We start from the raw sequence: 24,076 nt of genomic DNA, 5'->3' as shown, positions 1-24,076 counted from the left end.
ACCGACCAAAACTTCTCTGGATTTGCATTTACATATCTCGCAACTATATTAATTGGAATCTTATTGAGGCTTATTGTATGTTATAAGCTTATAAGTGATTCTGTTACAGTAATTTGTGTGATAACTTGTTCCCTTCATTGCAGCTCATAAGTAATAGATCAAAATCAACGTATTCAAGAAAAATGTATGTATATTGGGTAATCTATATTACAGAAAATAACTCGTTTCTTACCAAATAAAGTATAGAATTAAGTTCATTTGAAACGTAACATTGGTAGATAAGTGGCCATTATATAAAATATGAATTTGAAATAAAAATATTTATGTACCGAGTGGTACTTATAGCCAACAAAAATCAATTATTTGGGCGTGGTGATAAAATTGAATTTTCGCGCAGCCATTTTGATTCATAAGTTTGTTTGCCCATTTATGGGCATTTGGAAGACGCCGCTATTACATTGGCTGATAGTCTGAGTCACGGTTTCGGGACAGTTCCGAGTGCCGTTTTGACAGGATTTTCGAGATTCTTCTCCCGGGACGGTCGCGATCCCGTCTCCGCTTATAAATCGCACCGCGGGGCTTCTTTTAACGGTCCAAGGGGGCCGTGAAAAAGTTATAAATAATTTAAAAAAGCCCGCCATGCGCGCGCCAAAAAACTAGTACTATTCCTTAAACGATCACCACCAATCAATTAAATTTCATTTGACGTTTTTTGTCAAACGTAATCAATTATTTTTATTTATTAATTCCATATAAGGAAGAGTATTATCATTGTAATCATTTTTAAATAGTGATCGACTGCGTAAAAGTGAACGTGTGTTATTGGCGTAGTAATATTTTTACGCAAGCGCAAACGAAACAAATAACGCCGGTGGATCAACGTCCGCTTCGTTCTACTACAGTCATCGAGAACAGTCAACGAGACACCGGTGCATCTGGCAGTTGATTTTTGTGATATTATAACAACACTTCTATTAATTCAATATGGTAAGTAATTAATATTAAGCCGTCGTGTTCATTTTTATCTTCATATCATGTAAATATCACACGTTTTTCAACGATAATTTCGATGAAGATTTTTTTTTTTGGAGCCGGTGGCGGCCGCCATTTCGTCTGGGTAAAAAGCAAACTTTAATTTTTTTTGGCGACTTTTACACAATAAATTTATCGAGAAATTAATTAATTTTGATCATTTTGATTTGTTTAAAACGATAATTAAAAAATTTTTTAATTAATATTTTTCCTTATAAGCCACTTGTGAGTCATAGCCTCGCCCATATAAGCCGAGGGGAGTTGATATAAAATACCTGGTTAAAATAGCCCGATACTATACGGTTTTTTCTCATTCATGCAGCCGTGATTCACGACGTTTCGCGTTCAGTTCAAGGTTGGCAAATCCTCGGTTACCATTTAAGAAACACGAACGGCCGACTTCTTTTAAAACCCGCTACACGACAACTAAAATATCTCCTATCCTCTTTCTCTTCTCATTTTGGTTCATATATTATGTTGAGTACGCTTATGTATCGTTTCATTTGATTTATATTCTGTACGCCAGGCAAATTTTGGTACAGTTTTTCATTTTTCACACATTCGAGTTATGTTTGAGCTCGAAAATAGCGTGGAATTCTATAAATAAACACCATGTGGGGCCATATACAGAATGGTTATAAAAAATGTATCTAAAAGAAATTTATAATAAAATGAAATAACATGATGTTCTCTTATTCACTTTATTTTAAAGAAACTCTATAAATAATGTTGATTATTGATCAACATGATTGATTATTTTTAATTTTTAGACGCAGCAGACGATATCTTATTTTGATATTTTTCTTGTTGCAAAACTCCTGATGATGGATTACTCCCAGAAATCGGTTGAGTTTTTTTATAATAAATCGTCCAAGAAAGGTGAGAAAATATCATGGATTTCATATTTATTTTAATATTATTTGCAATAATAAATTCCATTGTAAAGTTTCGTGATTTATTGTTTATTTTGATTAAGTAAATAAAAATTTGCAATTATGGTGACATATATTTTGTTTAATTTTTTTGGTAAAGTTTTGATATAAAATAATTTCCTTTGTATAATCATAATAAATCTTTATTGCTCAATAAAAATTGTCGCAGAAAGTCGAAAAAATACAATATTATCTTAAGCAAGGTTCGCTCCATTTAAATCACTAGGTTTAAAACATGATTTTAATCAATGATTTAAATCAAGTAATTTTTTTATATTAATCAATAATTTAAATCAAAAGAAAAATGAAAATAAATATAGTCTTTATACCGGGTGAGTCGAGAGGAACGAATCAAATTTTAGGACTGTTTTGTACAGGTCTGTCATGACGAGCTGAGTCTATACAGTATGTCCCCGGATCGAGTTACAAAGAGGAAAAAATTTTGTATTATATATACTTATTTCAGCATAAATAATGCGTCTATATGTTCAAACCACTAAATCGTACGAATTTTATACTTTAACTATAGAAGTTAACCAATTATTCCCATTTTTATGTAAAAATTGGACTTTTTTCTAAATTGAAAAAGTTCAATTTATGATATGTAACCATAGAAACCATAAAAGTTTCAACTTATGTTAGTGAAAAATATACGGACAAATCAAATTAAAATAAAGCTAAATAATTGAATAAAATATTTTAAATGTAAATGTATGTAATAAGTAATAACACACTATGTAAGTTTGTAAGTGAACAAATCATCTATTCGGCACACATTGAAGACAAGTTCTAAATTCTCTGCAAGAATTACGAATTTCTGCCAGTGGTAGAGATTCTATCGCATTAATTATTCTTAGTTTTAATAGTTCTTCATCTCCTTGTAATGGTTCACTGTAAACAATTTGTTTGAATCGTCCCCAAAAATAAAAATCCATAATTGTAAGATCAGGACTATGTGCTGGTCATAAAATGTGACCATTCAGTCACAATGTGTGATTGTGAACCGTCTCGCTGAAAGTACATTGACCGTATAAAATTTAAGGGTAATTCATCAAGTTGTTCATTAAAATAATTTTGTAACATATCAAAATATTTCTATTGATTTACATTTTCGTCGAAGAAATATGGCCCAATTACCCCGTGATATGTTATAGCACACCACACATTTACTTTTTTGAAATGTTGACTTCGTCTAGAGAGTGTAGAATTTGGATTTACATCACTTTTCTATGGTTACATATCATAAATTGAACTTTAAAAAATTTTTAGTTTAGAAAAAAGGTCAAATTTTTACATAAAAATGGGAATAATTAGTTAGTAATTAGAGTATAAAATTCGTGCGATTTAGTGGTTTGAACATATCCGACGCATTATTTATGCTGAGATAAGTTTGAAAATTCAGTAATAAAATTTTTTTTTCTCTTTGTAACTCGATCCGAGGACATACTGTATGTATATGGCAAGTTACTGGCACTATTTTTGTGAAAATATGCATACAGGGTTTACCCGATGTGCTCGGTTTAGCTAAAATTTTTTCAGTTTTCTCCAACTTCCGGTTATACCGGAAATTGACCCCAACTTCGTTATTTTAAATGGAATGTACCAATTTTTATTGAATTTTCGAGATTCCTGCTAAATTTTAATATAATTTGATATAAGTCATCATATTATGTCTAGAGTGCACCATTTTTGAATTATTTCAGCCCCTTCACAATAAAAATAATGTTTCGAAATTACACTCGAATCCGGCCAAATATTCTCAGGGTTTGCACAGAGAAGACCCACAGCTTACATAACCCTTGAAGTTTTTAAAAAAATTATACAGGCTGGTCAGAAATTTGCACCGAATTTCCCTATCTCCAAAAGTCGAAAACTTCATTTTTTTAAATGGCAACCCCAACTTTTTTCTTCACCCACAAAATAAGGGAACTTTGTCACTACATCCCTATATCTAAAATGTATGGTTTCCGTAGAAACTGGAAAAAAATAAAATTTGCTTGGTTACTATTTAATTTAAAATTATCAGTTAGCTTTGTTTTAAAGCAACCAAACCGAAGAAACAAAAACTATCGCATTAAAATTTGACGTTTACGTAGCAAAAATATGTTAATCATGTTCCGTTTAGGATTTAGTAATTGTAGAACCTATGGCCAGTTTGTACAAAAAGCACAAAAGAGTTAAACCAATCGTAGATAACCAAGAAAATGAAATTACAGTTTTGGGGTACTTCAGAGCGTATCCTGAAAATTCGATATTGATGCTAAAAGAGATTTGGGAATATCTGAGAAAACAATCACAGGATTTAAAAAATACATATCTTTCATCCTTACTCATTGGCACAAAGTTTAAGGCCAGGTGAAGAAGAAGATTTTTTTTGGAAAAAATAATTTGGACGGATAACGCAAAATTTCACAAGAATGGTGTGTTTAACCGGCTAACTCTCCTTATTGGAGTGATACTAACCTACACATATTTCTTGAAAGACAATTTCAAGGATATTGGAGTTTTAATGTTTTAGCTACCATAAATAATGATGATGTACTCTAGTACTGCACTTTTATAACGAACATTTCAATGGTAAGGTTATTGGAAATTGTAGGGCAAATTTTGTTTCTAATTTTTCTTCATTATTTCCGGCGAAACATATCTGGAAATTTTACAAAATTATCTACAGCCGCTAAATCTAAACTGGAATCAGCTGTGGTACCAACACGGCGGAGCTCCACCTCATAGTAGTGCGCTTCCTATATAACTTTTTACAAAATCGTTTTGAGGATCGTTGGATAGCTAACAACGAACCCCATAAATGACCTCCCCGTTCGCCCGATATCACTCCATTAGATTTTTTGTTTGGGGTTGGGTTGGGTTGGCGATATAAAAGATATCGTGTATGCTACACCGATTACAACAAAGGAAGAATGCCAAGATAGAGTTCGTGATGCATTTCAATCTCTTTCTTCGGAAGAAATTCGGAGTGCCACTTATTTTTTGCCTGGTTTTTGAAAAGAATTCATAAATGTTTGAAAGTTGAAGGCAACCTATTTTTCATTTATATTGTTAAATATAGTACTTTCATTTCTCTTCGTTCGTACGAAAACCATACATTTCACATATAGGGATGTAATGACAAAGTTCCCTCATTTTTCAGCGTACAATACAATGGTGAAGGAAAAAATTGGGGTTGGGTTGGGTTGGGTTAAAAATATTTTAGCTGAAACGAGCACCTCGTATAATTGCTATATACAAATTTTCAGAAAAATAGTGCCAGTAGTTTGCCACATACATATAGACTCAGCTATATGTAAAAAAACTGATGTCATCCGATTTTCTTTTATTTTCTTTTTTTGTTATTACATAACTCTTACTGCATAACTACAATTAAACAAAATCTTATGCACTAACATTAAATACTGATCACCAGCGGTATTTAAATAATTATTCAAAAATATTGCCATTAGCTTCTAAATATTTCCGGCTTCGTTTACGAAGAGCTCTTGTTGCTTTTCTAATTTCCTGTTTTTCCTGTTTCCTGTTTTCTTTAACCATAGAACACATACATAAACATTGCAACTCTAAACACATACATGGACTAACTTGTTACCCCATTATATAAAACACATTATTATATCAGCACTTCAAAGGTAAGGTGTGTTAAGTGACATTTTTTGTGACAATGAGTTATTTCAATATGGTGGAGATTTGTTTAACCCTTTAACGACGGGTCACCTCAATAGACGTATGCTACGTATAGTACACGTCTATTCTATTATACTATACGTATAAAATAACAAGTCGTTAAAGGGTTAAACATTAAGTCCGCTTTCAAATCTCTCCTTAAGAATTTCGAGTTTGTGACTTAATATACCTTACCTCTGAGGTGCTGATATACAAATTTTTAATCGTTTTGACTGTATGTAATTTACATACAGTAATGTTTCTTTTAAACCCTTAATTATCATTTTTTACAAGAAAAACATATATAAAGTCTATGATCGGTGCATATATTCGATTTTTAATCTTTAATCCTAGGACACAAGTGGCACCTTCCAGATTTTAACCTTTTGGCTATCAATTCATTTTCCTCTGGTGTATTTATATCTAATATTTTCTCTATATCCGTTCTAAGCTTATTTGGTAATTTACCTTTCAATTTATTTTCCATATTATTTCGTGCTAATTGTACACCAAGTTTATTCAAAAACTGTTTTCGACTTGGTTTGTCAGGTTTAGTCGATAAGTTAAGAATTATGTAAGCAATTCCAGCCTGATCAATCATTTCAAATAAAAATCATAATGGCCATCGTTTAGTTTTTCGCGCAACTGTAGAATTATGCACCATTTGATCGAAGGTATCAACTGCCCCTTTTGTAGAATTGTAAAAGAAGATAATCTCCGGCTTTTTACTTTGTTCATCTATTGTTGCTGTTGAATGGACAGTGGAAAGCAATATTACTGATTTTGAACATTTTTTGTAAAGGATACCAAGGTTATCTTTTCAACAAAGGCGTATTGTGATGAAAGAATTTCTTTCTTTCTATTGGGTAAAAAAGATGGTGGTATCTCCCTTTTGTTGTTACGTAGAGTTCCTACTATGGTCAGTTTATGATTTTTTAAAATATCATTAGCGAGAGGTATAAACGAAAAATAATTGTCCATAGTAATGTTCCTATTCGTGCCATAGATTGGTTCTGCTATTTTTTTTTACTATTTGTGTCGACACAGGTTCCTTACTTGTTCGATCTTCCTTGAAAATGTATGGTAGAGCGCTGACCATGTAATATGTTCTGCTGTTGTCATACATAGTATTTATTTTCAAGCCATATTTGTCAGGCTAGGAAGCTATATTAACTCGAAAAGGGCAATTACCCCGAAAACTCAATAAACTGTTCGTCTATTGTACAATATGCATGTGGTGTGTAGCATTCTGTACAATTTTTTATTAATGGTTCCCACAACTGCGTTATTGGTGCAAATTTATCCTGTCGATTTCGTATATTTTTGTCATCAAATCGTAAATAACTCAATAAAAAGGTAAACTGTGGTTCAGCCATTATACACTTATAAATTTTGGGGCCTTCATTGGAAAACATTACCGTACTGCGAAATGTGCATCTTTTCTTCTGCCTACTATGTAAAGAATGCCAATAAGTGCTAAAATCTCACTTACGTCAGTAGTAAATTGCACATATCTACTGCCACATATACCAATCTCTACTGCTATATCATAGCGTAATTTCTGCCTTTCAATCTCCTGATTCGTGTAAACTGCAATGCTTTCGATCATATCAGCATATAATACTTATTACCATGCAACGATTAACAAAGGGAATATGTACAAACGTACGATGATATTAATATTGGCAAGCATTAGGTACTTTCCTCTTTTTAAAAGTTTCTGCTATAGCACATACACATAACACTAAAGTAATGTAAAATAGACTAATTATGTTAATTAATTAAGAAGGCTTTACAAAATTAGGCCGGACATGCTTATTTTTAGACAAATGCCACCATTAAAATCTAAAGTGATTTGATTTTGATGCTCACAGTGCAAGTTGTTTTATGTAAATTTTTAAAAATTTTGTGGAATTTGGAAAATGTTTTAATTTTTTCTCTACCACATTGACAACAAAAGTGGATGAAGAGAACAAAATGCTGATCAATTTGAAAAATAAACGCTACAAATTGAAGATGTTCAAAATAATGTAAATGTAGCTCAGACACTTAATATTTATTTAACTGTTTCAAAAGTTTCAAAACTGACTAAAAATCGAAGTAAAAATAATAGAGAAAACCCAACCCAACCTAACCCTATACACTTTTACCACCTCTTAAATTTATCGGATAGATAAATCCAGCTTTTAGATCTCAATGAGAGCGCTTAAAACCGGTTGTAAGAATGGTAACTATCCCCGAGATAATTTATCAGGATAATGGTAAAAATAGACCTTCTTAATTGAGTAAACATGGAATTTAAAATTAAGAATATTTGATTTTCTTTTTAATTTTCCAGAAAAAAAAATTGTGTAGAAACATACATAGAATTTGAGTCATCTCCGCATCAACAAGTAGAGTGTTGGCCGTAGTATGCTACTTTGCGACAATCCTGCTAGAGTTTATTTTAGATTTGAATATGTATTTTCCTGTTTAACCTTGAAGAATCTTACATAAATGTAGGATTAAGGCACTTGATTGGCAATGAGTTCTGTGGAAGGTTTCGCAATGCAGAAATTTATGTTTTTTATACTACTGTTAACTTGATGCAGTATTTAATGCTTATTCCGAAAAGAAAACTGAGAGCCTGGAATTAGTTCCTTGTTTTGGACAATCAGATTTAGATGTTAGGGTGACAACTTTTCAAACTGCTTTGATATCATTTATCTAGAGGATAACTCTTTAAGGAGATCAGAATTTAAATATAAGTACCAAGTTGTCTTGTGTGGAAGCTACTTCCAGATCTTCTCATTTAATCAAGTCAAACCCAGTTATTGTTTTAGTTTTGGTAGATGTTTTGATTTCATTCTTAACCTTTTTGAAGGATACTGCCTATTGGAATCTTTTCTTACTTTTTTTAGACAACGTTTCTGCTCTTCTTTTTGCAATTATTTCCTTCAAAAATTCTCTGAATGCTAGGTGCGAATTAGCTAAATGGCTTCTTGTTCGAAAGATTTTGGTGCCTCTATTTCAAGCAATTATTTTCATAAATAATCTTTTATCTCTTTAGGAGTTTTGCCACGTGGTACATTTAATTGTAAAATTTCGCTTAGATTGTTTCGGAGCCATAACTTCTGGCTATTTTTTTTCTCTAGATATTGTCATCACCGAGGAATGATAAAAGTTGATATGGAGTAATTTGCTTGGAAATAGTTCAAAAAATTTGGCTACGATTCATTGCATTTATTTTGTTTTATGATTTCTTTAACATACTAAATTCTAACTTTTATCATTTGATGAAACAGATTCATCCCTCCAAGATATAAAAATATATCTTAATAGAAGCTGTAAATTTTTCGCAAACCTTGTTAAATAATAATTTCACATGTTCCTGAACCTTAATAACTTTTGTTAATTTTCGAAACGTTCCAAAATTTTCGCTGCCCGAAACGTAGTAAAAAATTTACTGCAATTGCCGAGACTTAACAAAATTGTCACTTTGCTGGACAATAGAATTTGGCCGGTTTAATGTTTGCAGCTTCAAATAGTAAAGTTTTGTTAACTTGTGAAAGACGCCAATTCTTGGGAAAAATTGGTCAATAAAAATATATAAAGGACGGAGTGTTGTGGTTGGTTCGATTTCTAGTAAAAATTTTCTACTAAAAGTCTTCCCAAAAAGGTTGAAATACAAAACTTGTCTGGTATTATCCAGAACTCCTAGAATTTTCGACAATGATCAGTCCTTCGAGGCATAAAACATTTCTACCGAAATCAAAGAGATCTTGTTAAGTAATTCTTAGAACGTTCGTTTCTTTGTTATCGTTCAACATTCATTGTCGCTTTCATTTTCGCCGGAAATTGATAATAAATTCAAGGTTAAAATGAACTTTATTGTACTTCAAAACTGGAAAGTTAATTACTAATCAGCATGATCATACTCACTCTTATCACTTCAATCCAGCATTCTTAGAATGAGCAAGTAAAATTTGATTACGACCAGTTTAGTTCAAACTCTTGTACTATCATACATTACTTCAGGACATCGATAGTTTTGCTTTTTTTACCAAAACTCTTAACACATTAAGGACCGCAGAGAAATCTGTAAGACATACGCCTGGGACCGCACGTTTTTGCGCAACACGAGAAAACTCGTGAGCAGTCCTTAATGTGTTAATAAAAATAGTAAGGTTGTCTACAGAACTTCTTAGGGTGCAACGTAAAGTCTAACAAAACATTTACTCTTCATCTACTCATTAAATGTAATATTATTAATCATAATACAAATCTTTTCCGTATTTTGTTTTATCTTATCAAGATAATCATTAAAAAGAATTGCGATTTAAAAAAGCCTTTAATGATAAGTACCATCAAATGGTTGATATGATGTCCCGTTGGCAACAACATAAAGTAATATGTTGCATTGTTGCTGCCTTTATTACTTTCTAAGCAGTCGTATAATTTTATCTATTTTATTTAATAGGTTTGGCTAATTTTGTTTCATTAATAATTTTATATATTTTACATAAATTTTTTTACATCTTCTCAACAAAACCTTTTAAAATAAGTTATACACGTACACACCTTAATTTCTTATCGAATAAAATTCCTGGAAGATAATCTCAATTATTCCGTACTTCGGTTCTTTGTTATACGTTAATCAATTTATGAATAATGCAAAAAGTTATTTTTGTTTATCGAATCATTTCGATAAGTTCCATTCGAATTTCACAACAAAATCTCAAACCATTCGTTTATTTATTTATTTTTTTTTCCTTAGTGATTTAGTAATTTAAATTAACCCAAATAATTTTATTAGTATTAATTGTTCGCTTAGTCCGCGCTTTATAACATTACAGGTGCGCTCGTTTGGCCAAAGCATGATGACGATCACGTTAATTCAAAAATAACTTCTAGTCTGCCTACTAAATAGTCAAATGCGGTTGGCATCGTACTGGACGATACGCCAACATTTTTATATTGAACATCTGGCTTGAATAAATACTATAAAGTTTTATCGAATTTTAGAAAATTTTACGAAAAATAAATTGAATAAAAAAAAACCAGTAAAAATAATTTGTGCTAATGATGAGTTATGTTAATAAAACGTGTATGCGCTTTTATTATTTATTTTCTTTTTATTACGCTAGGAGCAGGTATAAAAATAACGATGAATTAATCTTGTAAAAATATATATCTATAAGAGTTCAAAAATGTACACAAATATTTTTTGATTAAAAAGTTTTTTTATTAAATTTCAAGGAAGTAGTTAAGTTAGAAAACTTTTTTCACGTAATATTCGGAGAATTTGATATTTTAAATAGATACCTTAAAAGGTATCACTACAAAACGATAAGGGATTACTCATGTAATAAGTATTTACATGTGACTCAGATATCAACTCATTATGGTAAACGGAATCAATTAGGTAATATTCATTGTGAAAAAAGAAGCGAAAAAACACTTTAAAGTATATAGGAGGTCCCAAAGGTCCGGTTGCACGGTATTTCTGTTGATAAAAACAGAAGGGAAGCACATAAGAGACATGAAATTTGACATAAATTTTCGTCTTCACATAGACTCGACATCATTGTGTTCATTTTTCTGTGCTTTCTCTTGCCACTTGTGCTCTTTTGCGAATCTCGATCTTGTTTCTCAGAGTAACTCCCAGCATTGCTTGTTTCATCGCTCGGTAGGTTACACTAAGTTGTTCTGCAGATTTCCTTGTCAAGGCCATGGTATCAATCCCATATGTAGTCACTGGCAGTAAGCAGCAATCTTGCACCATTCGTTTTAGGTTTCTTGGTAATTCTTTGTTTTTCAGTATCAAACAGTTATGCAAATGCTGCCCATGACAGTTGAGTCTGTCGCTTTATTTTGGCTGTCTGATTTTCTTTGCCAATTTTAATAGTGTAACAAAGATTTTTGTACTGGCTTACATTCTCTAAGGAGACGTTGTCAATAGCAACATTATTTTGCATGTTGCTCATTGTTTTGGTTTTATGCAGGTTCATTTTTAGATCAATTTTCTTTGAGTGTTGGTTTAGATCTTGTATCATGTTTTCCAATTCATCTATGTCTGAACTGACCAGTACCACATTGTCTGCGAAGCATAAGTGATTCAATCATACACCATCCACATTCAGACCCATATTATACCAGCTTATTGTTTAAATACATTTTCCAAGACGAGCAATTTGGGCGAAACAGTGCCTCCTCGTATATTCTGAGGTGAAAGATAGTTTGTTCATAGATATATTTTTGATGATGGCGATGTATCGCGAATCTATTCTAATATCTTCTCACTTGATAAATTTCACTGGCATCATTCGACTCTACCAGAAATGACCAGGCCTCAATACTATCACAGGTTTTGTGATAGGCGACGAATGTCAAGTGTAAAGGGACATTATATTCTGTGGGTTTTTCTTCTATTAGTGTTCTAATAATTTGCGAGTGGTCTACTGAATCTAGCTTTACTGTAAGACTATAATTCTAGTCAATAATTTGTAGAGGTAGGATAATAAACTTATAGAATACATATCACACCTTTTGTTATAAACTCGCATTTCAAATACTATTAATGCATGGTATGATTCATCATTGTTACGTAAAACATTTAGATGTACAATCTTAATCAAATCGCTTAAACGGAGGAAGTGGTACTATCTCTGACCACATACTTATTTTTTTAATACAAACTGGCACTTTAAATTGAGAAAAAAAATTATCAAATGTTGTCTAAGCCTACATATTCAAGATAAACATTCTGATATAAAGTTTTAATTCAATTGCGTAACCGGAAGTGGTTATTTTTCCTGAAACTATCCTTTAACTATCCTCTTTTATTTAGGTTTTCATAAAAAAATTAAAATATCCGGACATTTCATAATTATGGTTTTGCTCTAGAATTTTTTATGTCAAATTAGATTGCTGTGACCTCTGTGGTGTAACTTCTAGGTATACTGTAATGACACCTTAGGCTGAAGGTTGTAAGTATTTTTAATTCGAAGTTCGACCAAAAGCTAATGAATGCTTAAATAAATAAATCAATACCAAAAATATTATTGTATTTTTTCACGTCGTTGCGTTAAGGGGGTATTCATAAGCCACCTTTTCTTTGGAAACCCGCTATACTGTTCTTATAAGACCTGCTGGAAGGGAGAAAGATACATTTAATGCAATCGTTTTATATAAATCGTTACATAAAAATAACCCGAGAGATTTATTTCTGACGAATCCTCTAATTAATCTATATTGCCTTGCCCTTTTCTTCTACTTTTAAATAATTAGTTAAATGAAAACATTCTATTTCGTGTTAGTTTGCGTCTTCATAGTATGTAGTAGTTTGACAACGTAACAGCTTGTATACATATAAAAAGCTAAACTGTCTAAATTTTCACCGCTACTAACATTTTATTGTTATTCCATGTTTCATTAAGATGTTATTAATGGTTTTCATTTTCGACTTACTAATTTTTATGTTGACATGGTTGACTTTAATTTTTCAGCAATAAAATTCTATGCAGATATGAGATGACATATTCTGTCTTCACGAACAGATCATATAGTTTTATTACATCTAGCTTCTATTTCTACGAAGCGGCGTACTCTGCGATGCGTAAATTCCTATATTATCTTATTTCGGATATTCTCGTAATTTTGACCTCAATAATTTTGTATGTCAATACCATGTTGCACGAGGAACTCAAGAACAACATTTGTTAAATATACTGATATATTCTTTGATATGTATAAATATTAATAATCTTTCAAATATATTTTTATCTTCTACACATCGATTAAAGATAGTTAATTAATATACATGAGATAAATCCCTGGAAGTGTCATTACTTAATGAATAATTTTTTGGCATCTTACTTTGTGTATTATTTGATGCAATAAATTTCTTGCTAAAAGGTTTATAAATTGAGAGGAAATATTTGTTGATAGTTAATATGATAGGTTGCTAAACTGTCATCGCAATGCAACAGATTATGAAATTAAAACTGTGTCAACAGTACCCAACATTGTGCTCACGATACCATAATTTATTACACATCTGTGATCTGAATTGTTTTCGAGAGCAGAAACATCATTTAAATGTATTTTTCTTTTCAAAATATAAATAGAAAGTGCTCGAAATGTTGTGATACATAAATACTGCAGCTATCAAGTTAATTTGAACTTATTAATTAATTAGTAAATCTGTTTGGTAATACATAATGAGAGATATCAGGGTTACCATATTAATCCATATCATAACTGTTTAACAATTCCAAAATTATCATCAGTATTTTCCAAATATAGTAGTGAATTTAAAATAGATTATGTGTAATCAATGTTAGTTTTTGAACACACCGATCCATATCTTCTCTGGCTATTGGTTCATTTAGATAACCCAGCTTATCCCGGATAATTAAGATAAACGATGTTTATGGCTGATAATTTGTCGTTGATAATTATGAGAATGATTAGCATTTAATTCATTAATATTAACAAGGTTGACGGTTAGATAAAGATGAACTTTACTATAATAAAGTAAAGGTATGTATAAAAGCAGAATTAATTTTACTTTCTATGGCTCTGGGTAGAAGGGTATGTTTTCGATTAAGCAAAATGGTCCAATAAACAAGAGATGTTGATTCACCCAAAAGTCTAACCTTTTTAAGTAAAACGTTAAATAATTCAACATATTTATCATTTTATTTGATTAGACCAAAATTTACAAGGAAGTTAAAATAATCATATTTGACAAATTTTTCTAGAATTTAGCAAAACTGTATCAAAATGCAGAATGATTTAGGAAGAAATCCATTTGAAAATTAATTCAATCTATTAATTGTAATTTAAATTTGACATGTAGGAATTAATAAGAGACCTCCCCATTTTTCAATCCCGAAACCTTAAAAGCTAATACAACTAATTTATTCAAGAGCAAAAAAGTCTGTGATGAGGATTTTCAAAATAAGTTGTTTAAGACTAAACGAAGTGTAAACTTTCAAGACTTTCAAGATAAAGAAGTACTACCTATAGCAGCAGCTATTTTAATTTTATTTAAAACCACATGACCGGTTTGTTTTTACACATTGTGCTTTGTATATATCTCTAGCATCATTCGAAATTTTAACGTGAACAAACGTTTCGTTTGATAGCTGGAAATAAAGAACATTGTTTTATAAAAAGATTTGTATTGAAATTTAAAAAAATATAACTGTTGTATAAAATCGAGCTGAAAAAATTACTAGTCAGTTGGAACTTTTATTCAGTTTTGAAATGTGACTGCTGAATGATTGCCGTTTAAATCCTTCAAATACATTATACAAATTATCAACGACTAAATTTTTAAAGAAAATTGATACCCATTACGAACACGAAACTAACATTTTCTTAACAAAAGCACTTAATTAACAAACATTCACAACATTTAAGAAACGTAAACTCGTTAACTAGTCTTCTTCTATGACTCGGAACGGATTAGACAGGTGTGGTGCGTTTTGACATGCTTTTTGCATGCTAACTGTAGCGTAATGGTTCTATTCTTTATTCTACAGAAAATACAACCACGATCTGTTGTTAAATAAATTCGAAAATTGTGTTACATTTGTTCATCACAAATTTGTTGTTGGTTCTTCATCGACTTTTCCAAATGACGTTTGAGATAAAAATTGTTTCACATCTAAAAATAAATTTCTAATTCCTACTCTTGATTACAAATGTGCTAAGTAAAAGAACAAATCTTATACTTGCAAACTGAAGATCTGTTCCATTTATTATTATATTTGCATTAATTCCAATATTTAGAAGTTGGAAGAAACTTACCAATGGATATCATTTCGATTTTTTAGACTTGTATCTATGCCTCATTTTGAGTTATAAAATAGAATAATATTGGGCTTCAAAATCTTCAAAAATCTTTCCTTCTTTCGCGCAATAAGAGATAAGAGTAACATCAATTTGGATATGCAAAATTGAGGAACTTATCAATAAAACTTAATGTTTTAGCAAGTGGGATTTTATTTTGAAGCAATTCTTTTGTTAAATGGTAACTTGTGTACCAATTATCTTTGTAAAATTTCGGTTTTTTATGGGCGAAACCAATCTGTCTACAATATTCATAGATATATTAGAGATTGGATAAAACCTGTTTCTTCCATTTGATTCACCCTGAACATTTTGGGACCGTATCTTGCAGGTTTGTTGGGATAATGTTAGGAACTAACTTCTCGTTAATCGTCATAAATTCTTTAACACAATAATTTTTCTTGCATTTTTCGACAAATCTACCAAAAACATTTCTTACTGCTGCAAACATTTTTTGCCGCTGTAATCTTCTTCTCCTCTTGATCCTTTTGCCTGATGGCGTCGGATAAATCATTTTCCTATTCCTTCATCCACCTCTTCCACCTCTATTGATCCACTCCCTGTCTTATTTCCTCATTTTTTATCGCATTTACCAAATGCTTTTCCATATGGTTTCTTTACCTCTTCAGATCATAACAGGTTCTTTAGATACAACACTTTCATTGTGAGTAACAGCATTTTCCATAATATCATCAACTTCTTGTTCTGACTCAGAGTTCTGATCACTTAGTGAAATAACTTCTCCATTTCTACCGCCAAATACTTCTTTGTCAGACTCCTCAAAAATTGTTTGCTCCAATTACTCTATCTTTGCTCGAGTACGATTTTTAGAATTTTTACATGGGCATACAAACAAATAATGGCATACTTTTTACGCCTTAGCGCCTACGAAAGCGTTAATCTTTCAACATCCAAGTCTGGCGAGGTATTGAGGAAGATATGTATTATCCTATTCGTCCAAAAATTATAATGCAGACAATCATAGACAGTTTCAATCAATAAAGCCACAAACCCTTAACAAATTAAAAGGTGAAGGGGAACAAAGTGGCACGTGGTTATTATGAAGAATATCATAGCTCAGTGTATTCAAATCATATTTTGGAATGATAACGAAAGTAGGCTTAATTGTTAATGGATAGCTTGGCTTAAAGACATCATAGCAAACACTATACAACGTTTATCATTTCATTATTTTACCAACTTTTCGATTCATCATAAAAGACATTAGCTTTCTGACTCTTGAGCTATACTAACAGAAAGTTGCGCCACAATCAGGATGTCCAAGTTAGTGTACTTGGACTGGTGAAACGATGATGCAGTTGCTGGGCGAAAAAACACCAAAGAATATTTACCTTTGATAACAGTTATTTTTTTCAACGGGTTCGATAATATGTCCAGCATGCAAGACCGTTCAGGAAAAAGAATCATGTTTAGGTTTCCTGCTTTTCAAATTAATCCACACAAAGCTTTTTTCAAGCTTAGAAGGAAAATTTAATCCTCAGTAAAAGATAGAAGAGTTTGTTCTCTTATATTTTTTCTGTCTTAAGATTAAGCAATTTGTTGAAACAACGATTTAATGATAATAAATTAAATATTTAGCAACGTTTGCAACTGGATCAGAAAAACGCAAAATTTGCTAAATAAATATTTATAAAGGTGCGGCAAAATTATTAGCCTGATTTTTGATATCATTAAAAACCAAACAAAGCAAGATATAGGAATACAAATTTTTGTTTTATATGTTAATTAAACAATGCCATTTCAAAATCAAACCACCTAAATAAAGGTGATGATAAATAATGCGTTATCTAAGTCTTCACAAAAGTGTTGTACTTCTAATTTATTCTCCTAACAGTTTCAATAAGTTTAACTATTACCAGTTGTACTTAAAAATATTGAAATAGAACATGATCTTGAGAACTGTTCTAAGGTTAATAGAAAAGTCCTTTAACAAACCATATTTGGTGTTTTGACTTCTTTATTAGTTCTAGTGCGAAAGATTGGAATGTATTGTCAACTACTTAGTGTAAGTACGAAATGAAAAAAAGAAGCTTGCAAGATCCGGAAGTCTCCCCATTCAAATACAAGTTTTATGCCTTTATTTTACTTGGTTAGTTTTTTATTAAGAAATCGTGTAGCAAAATTGATTGGTTATTGTAATTTATTAGATTCACAAATGGTAAAGTGTTTTAAAGAAGAACACTTCGAACGAAGACTTAATAAAACAAAATAACAAGATTGCGAGAACAAGAAGAAACAAATTAATTAGTTATGGATTTAAATAATACTATTGATATACCTAATATTTTATGTTCAATTGATAAATCATTATTAATTAATAACATTTTAATAAGCCCATCAATTAAATACTACGAGCATAAATATTGTAAAAAAATTTCATCGGTTGATGAACGAATATACCAAAGAGTTAGCTTTCATACAAATAGAATTTGTTTATTATCTTTAGCTGATGATCATCCAATTTTAAAAGATAATAAAAAAATCGAAAAAATTAACTTCGAGGTTTCAAATGTAAATCGTTTGGATAATGTTGTACTTGGTAAAGGTAAAAAGGGCGGTCAAAAATTACAACCGCATAATGCTCTTTGTTATATCAAATGTAACGATGGTGAAACATACACTATTTATAGTTGCGTAGAGGGCAAACTTATTGAAGTGAATAAACAATTAATTAGTAATCCTGAGTTAATTAAATTTTATCCCGTTAGTAACGGTTATATTGCTTTAATATTGCCGGTATTCGGTAAATATGACAGTTTTAAAGATGTTATGTTAACATCAAATGAATATTTTGAATAAAAACGACAACAAATAAAAGTTTACTTTTTCTAAATTATCCTCTTGTTTTTTAATTACTCTTAATAATTAAATGGCGTGATAAAATGATACTGGAATTAGTCGTGAAAGAGTTAAATATGAATTTTAAAATTAAAATTAAAACACTTTCGATGACGAGAACACGTCTTTCTATGACAAAGAGTTTTAGGAAATCTAAAAATGTTTGTTTAATTTTATCTTTACCACTGCAATTTATACGGTATATACCTGGAAACATGTAATTGCTTTTGTATATCTACAACAATTATTTACAAAGAGATAAAAATACTTTAAAAGTTGACTCATGTGACTTCTAGAAAAAAGATATTAAGCTTTCCAGTACACAATTGCCAATAGAAATGATCGTCGGGCAAAAGATGGCGTTAATTAAAAGTTATTAAATTTAAAGTTTATTATCCTAATTTTATTATTTACTTTTTTGTATTAAATCCATATAATTTAAACCATTTGCAGCATAGGTTCAGATATTTGCGGAACAACTTGAACTAAATTAGTTTTGTATTCAACGCTACGTTGTATATTTTTATTGAACTAAAACTAGAAACATTACTAACACAAGTCAGAACTAGAAACATTCTGGTTTAGCCGTCTTAAGAGACGCATGGCTAAACCCGAATGTTTCTAGATCTAGGTCTAGTGTTAGATCTAATTTTACTTTAATAAAAATATACAACAACCTAGCGCTGAATAACAACTAAAACTAGAACTAACCCTAGCACTCGAACTAACATTATGCTGGTTTGGAAGCAGCAGCTTTGCCCTTACCCTTACTTTTGAAACTTACCTGGTCTTTACCCTTCTTGGGATCCTTAGAGGTTTCAGAACTTCCTGACTTTGTCCTTTTCTTGTGACGTAGACTTGCTGGTCTTTGGCCTCAGTGTGGTTTGCCTGAATTTGTAGCTAATCTTGTAGTTCGCTTTTTAAGGCTATCTATAGAGGGATGATCAACAGCACTGCTACCTTCAGTCGTCCTATTGAGCACCCGCCATTCGTTGGTGTCCAAGCCCTCATTTTGACCTTTAACAATCTTCAGAATACGGTCCGATTTCTCTTGCACACTGTTTGGAAAATAGGCGTTCAAGATAGTCACTTTTGATTCGCATAGTTTGCGCAGTTGACCACCAGCCAACCTGCTTTGAAGGTGGTTATGAGAAATTTTGGCTTAATCTTGCCTTCGTATCCCTCGCTAAGGTCCACTATTCTTGAAATACACCTCTTGACTACTAGCCTGCTTTTGGGCTGTGGTGAGGTTCATCTCTAAAAATAGGGAATCTACAATCTCCATCTTTTTACCTTCTAACACCTGCTTGAAGCTTTTGTTCCTGCGGAAAGCAGTCTCCGTTAAGAATGCTACGTGTCAGGCCTTTTTGGCTCTTGGCCCTCTTCTTCTCTTCATTAATATAGTACAGTAAGACCTCGTTTAGCTCCCTAGATGCGTTCCTGAAGGTAGGAGCGCTAAACGAAATAGCGTTATATGAGGTCATTTTAACACATAGTAAATAGGGAAACGGGAATATGCGACCAAAATGGAAAAATAAACAAATTTAACTTTAATTTTAAACTGTAATACTAGTAATTTGTATTTTATATAACACAACCATTTGCACAAATATATATAAAGTTTATATTTGTGATAAAGGTCCTGACTCTTTTGATATTGTAGATTTTTTGGCGAAGAAATCGTCTAGAGTCATTTGTTGCTTTCTTTCACTTGCATTAAGGAAATGTCGGTAACAGGCGATTGCATCCAAAACTCCTCGTCTTGCTTTTGCACTCCTGTAAAAAATTGGGTCATTCGCTACAATTGATCTACTATATCGGTTATCGTTTCCAAACCTTTTTTAAGATAATCTAGTAATTTCTTTTGGTTCATCGTCTTCAGAACTACTGTTTTCGCCTTCTTCAATTCCTGGAGGTCATCGTCGGTAAGGCCTTCACCAGAAACCTACAGTAGCTCCTCAATATCTTGCTCATCTACATCTCCTGCTGTTTCGACTAGATTGACAATTTAACCAACAATAGGCTCTTCTCGTTGATAATCCTGGGATACCTCCGGCTATATCTTCTTCCACACTCCATTCATGCATTTCTTAGTTAATCTTGCCAAGCGACGTCGATTTTGCCTATGGCGTCCAGGATGTTATATTTTTTTGCAAAATTGTTTCTTTATCAATCTGTTTTATCAGTAAGTTGTTGAAATGTACGACGAAGATAATGTGCCTTAAAATTTGCAATAACTCCCTGGTTCATGAGCTGAATTAACGACGTAATGTTGGGTGGTAGGTAAACTATTTCCACCAACGCTCGTGCTTAAGTTCGATAGGTTGATGGGATGACTTGTTGTGTTACCAAGCTTGTATAGAGCTTTTGCTTCAAAATTATTTAGTTCACAGTAACGTTTTACAGATGAATAAAAATGTGTGGTAAACCAATTTTGAAAAATGTCTCTTGTGATGCAAGATTTCTTATCGAATTCCTAAATGATGGGTAGACTAGATTTTAGTACTCTTTTCATGGCCCTTGGGATTTTGGCATGATACACAAGTAGAGGTTTTAATTTTAAATCGCCATTGGCGTTACCACCCAGAAGAAGGGTGAAATGGTCTTTTGCAGCTTAGAAACCCGGTGCTCGGTTTTTTATCGCGATATAAATATGCGCTTTGGCATTCTCACATTAAAAACCAATTCTGGTGGATAATTTCCTCTTTAAATTATGGCTTGTAAGGTTGCAGGAAAAATTGAAATCTGCACTCGCTGCTCCTCCGGTGATTCGATTGTTGTGGATTTTGCATCTTTTTTTAAAATTATCGAACCAACCTCGGCTAGCTGTAAAATTTTCACTCGTATCTTCTCTTTAATTTTGAATATGATTAATAATATTTATGGCCATTGATGATTTTTTAACTTAACGGTATGTTGCGTTCGATTACATCATCAGTCCAAATGCAAATACGTTTTTCCATTTCTTCTAAAATATGTATTACTTCTTGATCGCGTTATCTTTGCTGCACTAGACGATGTGGTAGTAATTGCTGACATGAATTTGAAGCATTTCAATGTCAACTTGACGTTCACCGTTTACAATCTAAAAGAAAATAAGGATTAAATTTAAATAAACAAATATTTATTTGATTTTCTTACAATATAATAATCTCTATTATTACTCCACATAAACTAATTACGTTTTACGTAGAACGTGAAAGTGTTGAACACTCTTTAATAGCTTAAATGCACCAAACAAGCATAAATTCTGGGGAATCACAGAATTACGTAGATATTCGAATCAATGAAATGCTGCAATAATTTGAATCCGGCTATATTTTAAGCATTTTTAAGGTTCTCAACAAACCGCGTTACAGCAAATCAGCGTTAATCGAGGTCTTACTGTATATAGTATGTATGGTATTTGCTCCGGCTCCCACAGGAGTTAGCCCTTTTTTGTTCAGCACCGCTGAGGTTCTGTTCTTTTACCTGGAGCTTCTCAATGGTCCCATGTAGTTTTATACTGTCTGTTGTAGAGACACTGCTTGTTGTAGAGGAAGTGGAGGACTCTGCGCTTCCACTTGTTGAAGCCGATTTCTGCCTTGATGCGTTCGGAGTTCTTCTTTTTCCCACGAGTAGCTAGGGAAAGAAGGTCCGCCATGGTAGAGCCCCGTATGCTGCAGTAAGCGGTTTTGATAAAACTGGAGGTCCCGAGATGTCCAGAGTCAACTTATTATAAACCAAGTATTACCCTCTTGGCCAATGCTATAAAGTGATAAAAGTCTTCGGCATAAGCTGTTCCACCTTGACTTTGGGGTGGAAGTTAATGCAAGATTAATGAGGTTGTCTTCTCTCAATCCAGGCGATTAAGTCAAGATACACCGTGCTGGATACCAGCACATGGTAATATAACAGGCGCCGTTAACCCTTCCATGCAAGTCCTTAGCCACGACATGGCAACTTGGACAGGGCTGTTGTAGTGCCATTTAGGTAATGATTTTCCTTACCTCATAGGAGTAGTGGAAGCCACAAGGAGGTAGACACTCGATGGTCCCACCCTATAGCAAGCGCTTAAACTATGCTACAAGCAATAGCTAGTAACGCTACCATAACAATATTGAATGTTTATATTCATTTAAATATTGCCATTAGACAGCAAAAGATGGCGCTGGCGTATATTGGAAGATTAAAAAAAATTCATTTATATTTTTTTATTGTTTAATTTTAAAAAGATCCTTATCCAATTTTAATTAAGATTACCATTTAGGAAAAATGATTCATTAAAATTTATTAGAGCCGCCTTAATGTCCTAATAAAGTTGCGGATAGTCGAGGCACAAAAACGGAAACCGTTCGCTACGACCGGTAGTCTTCTTTTTTTATTTTCTTTTTCCTTCAAACTTCTCTCCAACTTTGTAAGGTCATCGATTTTACGAACTCGTCGTATGCGCCGTAAATGGATAGTTGCCAAATACGGTTATCGCACGTTATTCACGCTGCAATCTAAAAACTTCACGGGCCGGAAATGTTTAAAGTCTATTGAACGTGTTTCGTCACGGAAAAATTTTATTGAAACGTAATTGATAAATTGACTCATATTTCTTTATACAACATAAAATTAAAATGACAATTTTGTCACTTTTTTGAAACGTAACCTTTAAGATTTTGAAAAGTATGCATAAATTTCCGTTTGATGTAAATTTAAAATTAATATAAAAATGGTTTTTTATTCTAACGATGAATTTTTTTATGATTTTTAGGCATCGGGTGTCACCGTTTCTGATGCCTGCAAGACCACTTATGAGGAGATTAAGAAGGACAAGAAACACCGTTACGTCATTTTCTTCATCAAGGATGAGAAACAGATCGACGTTGAGGTGGTCGGAACTCGGGAGGAGGAGTACGACAAGTTTTTAACCGATCTTCAAGCTGGCGGAGCCGGTGAATGTCGTTATGGTCTTTACGATTTTGAGTACATGCATCAGTGCCAAGGTACTTCAGAATCCTCCAAGAAACAAAAGCTGTTCCTTATGTCCTGGTGTCCGGATACCGCCAAAGTTAAAAAGAAGATGTTGTACTCTAGGTAACAAAAAAATTAAGCTTATTTTGATGAATGCATTCTAATTCATTGTTTTTGTAGCTCCTTTGATGCACTTAAAAAATCTTTAGTGGGTGTACAAAAGTATATCCAAGCCACAGATTTGTCTGAAGCCAGCCAGGAGGCTGTAGAAGAGAAACTACGCGCAACCGACCGCCAGTAGCCTGATAAAAAAATAACAAGCTGTGCTACTCCTCTCTTACTTCGAGCCACGCACGATACGTGGTGTACCTATATTTATAAGTATTTGAATATTTAATAAAGCTTGATTTTTGAACTGTACTCTTTGAGTTTCATTTGAGGTGGTACCAAATATTGTAGAAAATTCGTACATGATTTTGTTTACTTTTTAATAAAATGTCTACTTGTAAAATTTATTTGTTTATTTCTTTCCATCCTACATACAATTTTATTTACATCATGCTGTTTTGAGTTCTAAAGCTAGTTCACACCGAAAGGAACATTATGTTTATGTTGCTTATTCCTGGAACTTGTATCTCAAAGTTTCTAGATGTTCCTTATCGATTATGGTTGCAGAAAGAAATGTTCCTACAAGTTGCTTGTTTCCGTATTTAGCGATAAATATCATTAGGAAATTTAGAAACAATCGTAAACATTTTTGTTTTGGACGTGCACTCATTGTCAGTGCATCAGTGCTA

General features: G+C 32.3%; 2 protein-coding genes across 2 annotated transcripts; both read left to right on the top strand.

Moving 5' to 3' along the window:
• Nucleotides 1-454: 454 nt before the first annotated feature.
• On the top strand, nt 455-23,699 carry LOC111421563 (Cofilin/actin-depolymerizing factor homolog tsr). The gene is made up of 3 exons (XM_023054833.2): nt 455-987; nt 23,080-23,402; nt 23,460-23,699. The coding sequence occupies exons 1-3, from the start codon at nt 985-987 to the stop codon at nt 23,578-23,580; spliced, it is 447 nt and encodes a 148-aa protein (XP_022910601.1). The 5' UTR covers nt 455-984; the 3' UTR covers nt 23,581-23,699.
• On the top strand, nt 12,882-23,072 carry LOC139431458 (protein Abitram-like). The gene is made up of 2 exons (XM_071199248.1): nt 12,882-17,589; nt 17,648-23,072. Exon 2 carries the CDS (start codon nt 17,751-17,753, stop codon nt 18,297-18,299), a length of 549 nt encoding a protein of 182 aa, XP_071055349.1. The 5' UTR covers nt 12,882-17,589; nt 17,648-17,750; the 3' UTR covers nt 18,300-23,072.
• Nucleotides 23,700-24,076: the final 377 nt, after the last annotated feature.

Source organism: Onthophagus taurus, chromosome 1 (genome assembly GCF_036711975.1).
Source record: "Onthophagus taurus isolate NC chromosome 1, IU_Otau_3.0, whole genome shotgun sequence".
NCBI lineage: Eukaryota > Metazoa > Arthropoda > Insecta > Coleoptera > Scarabaeidae > Onthophagus > Onthophagus taurus.
This window is presented reverse-complemented; position numbering and strand designations above follow the sequence as displayed.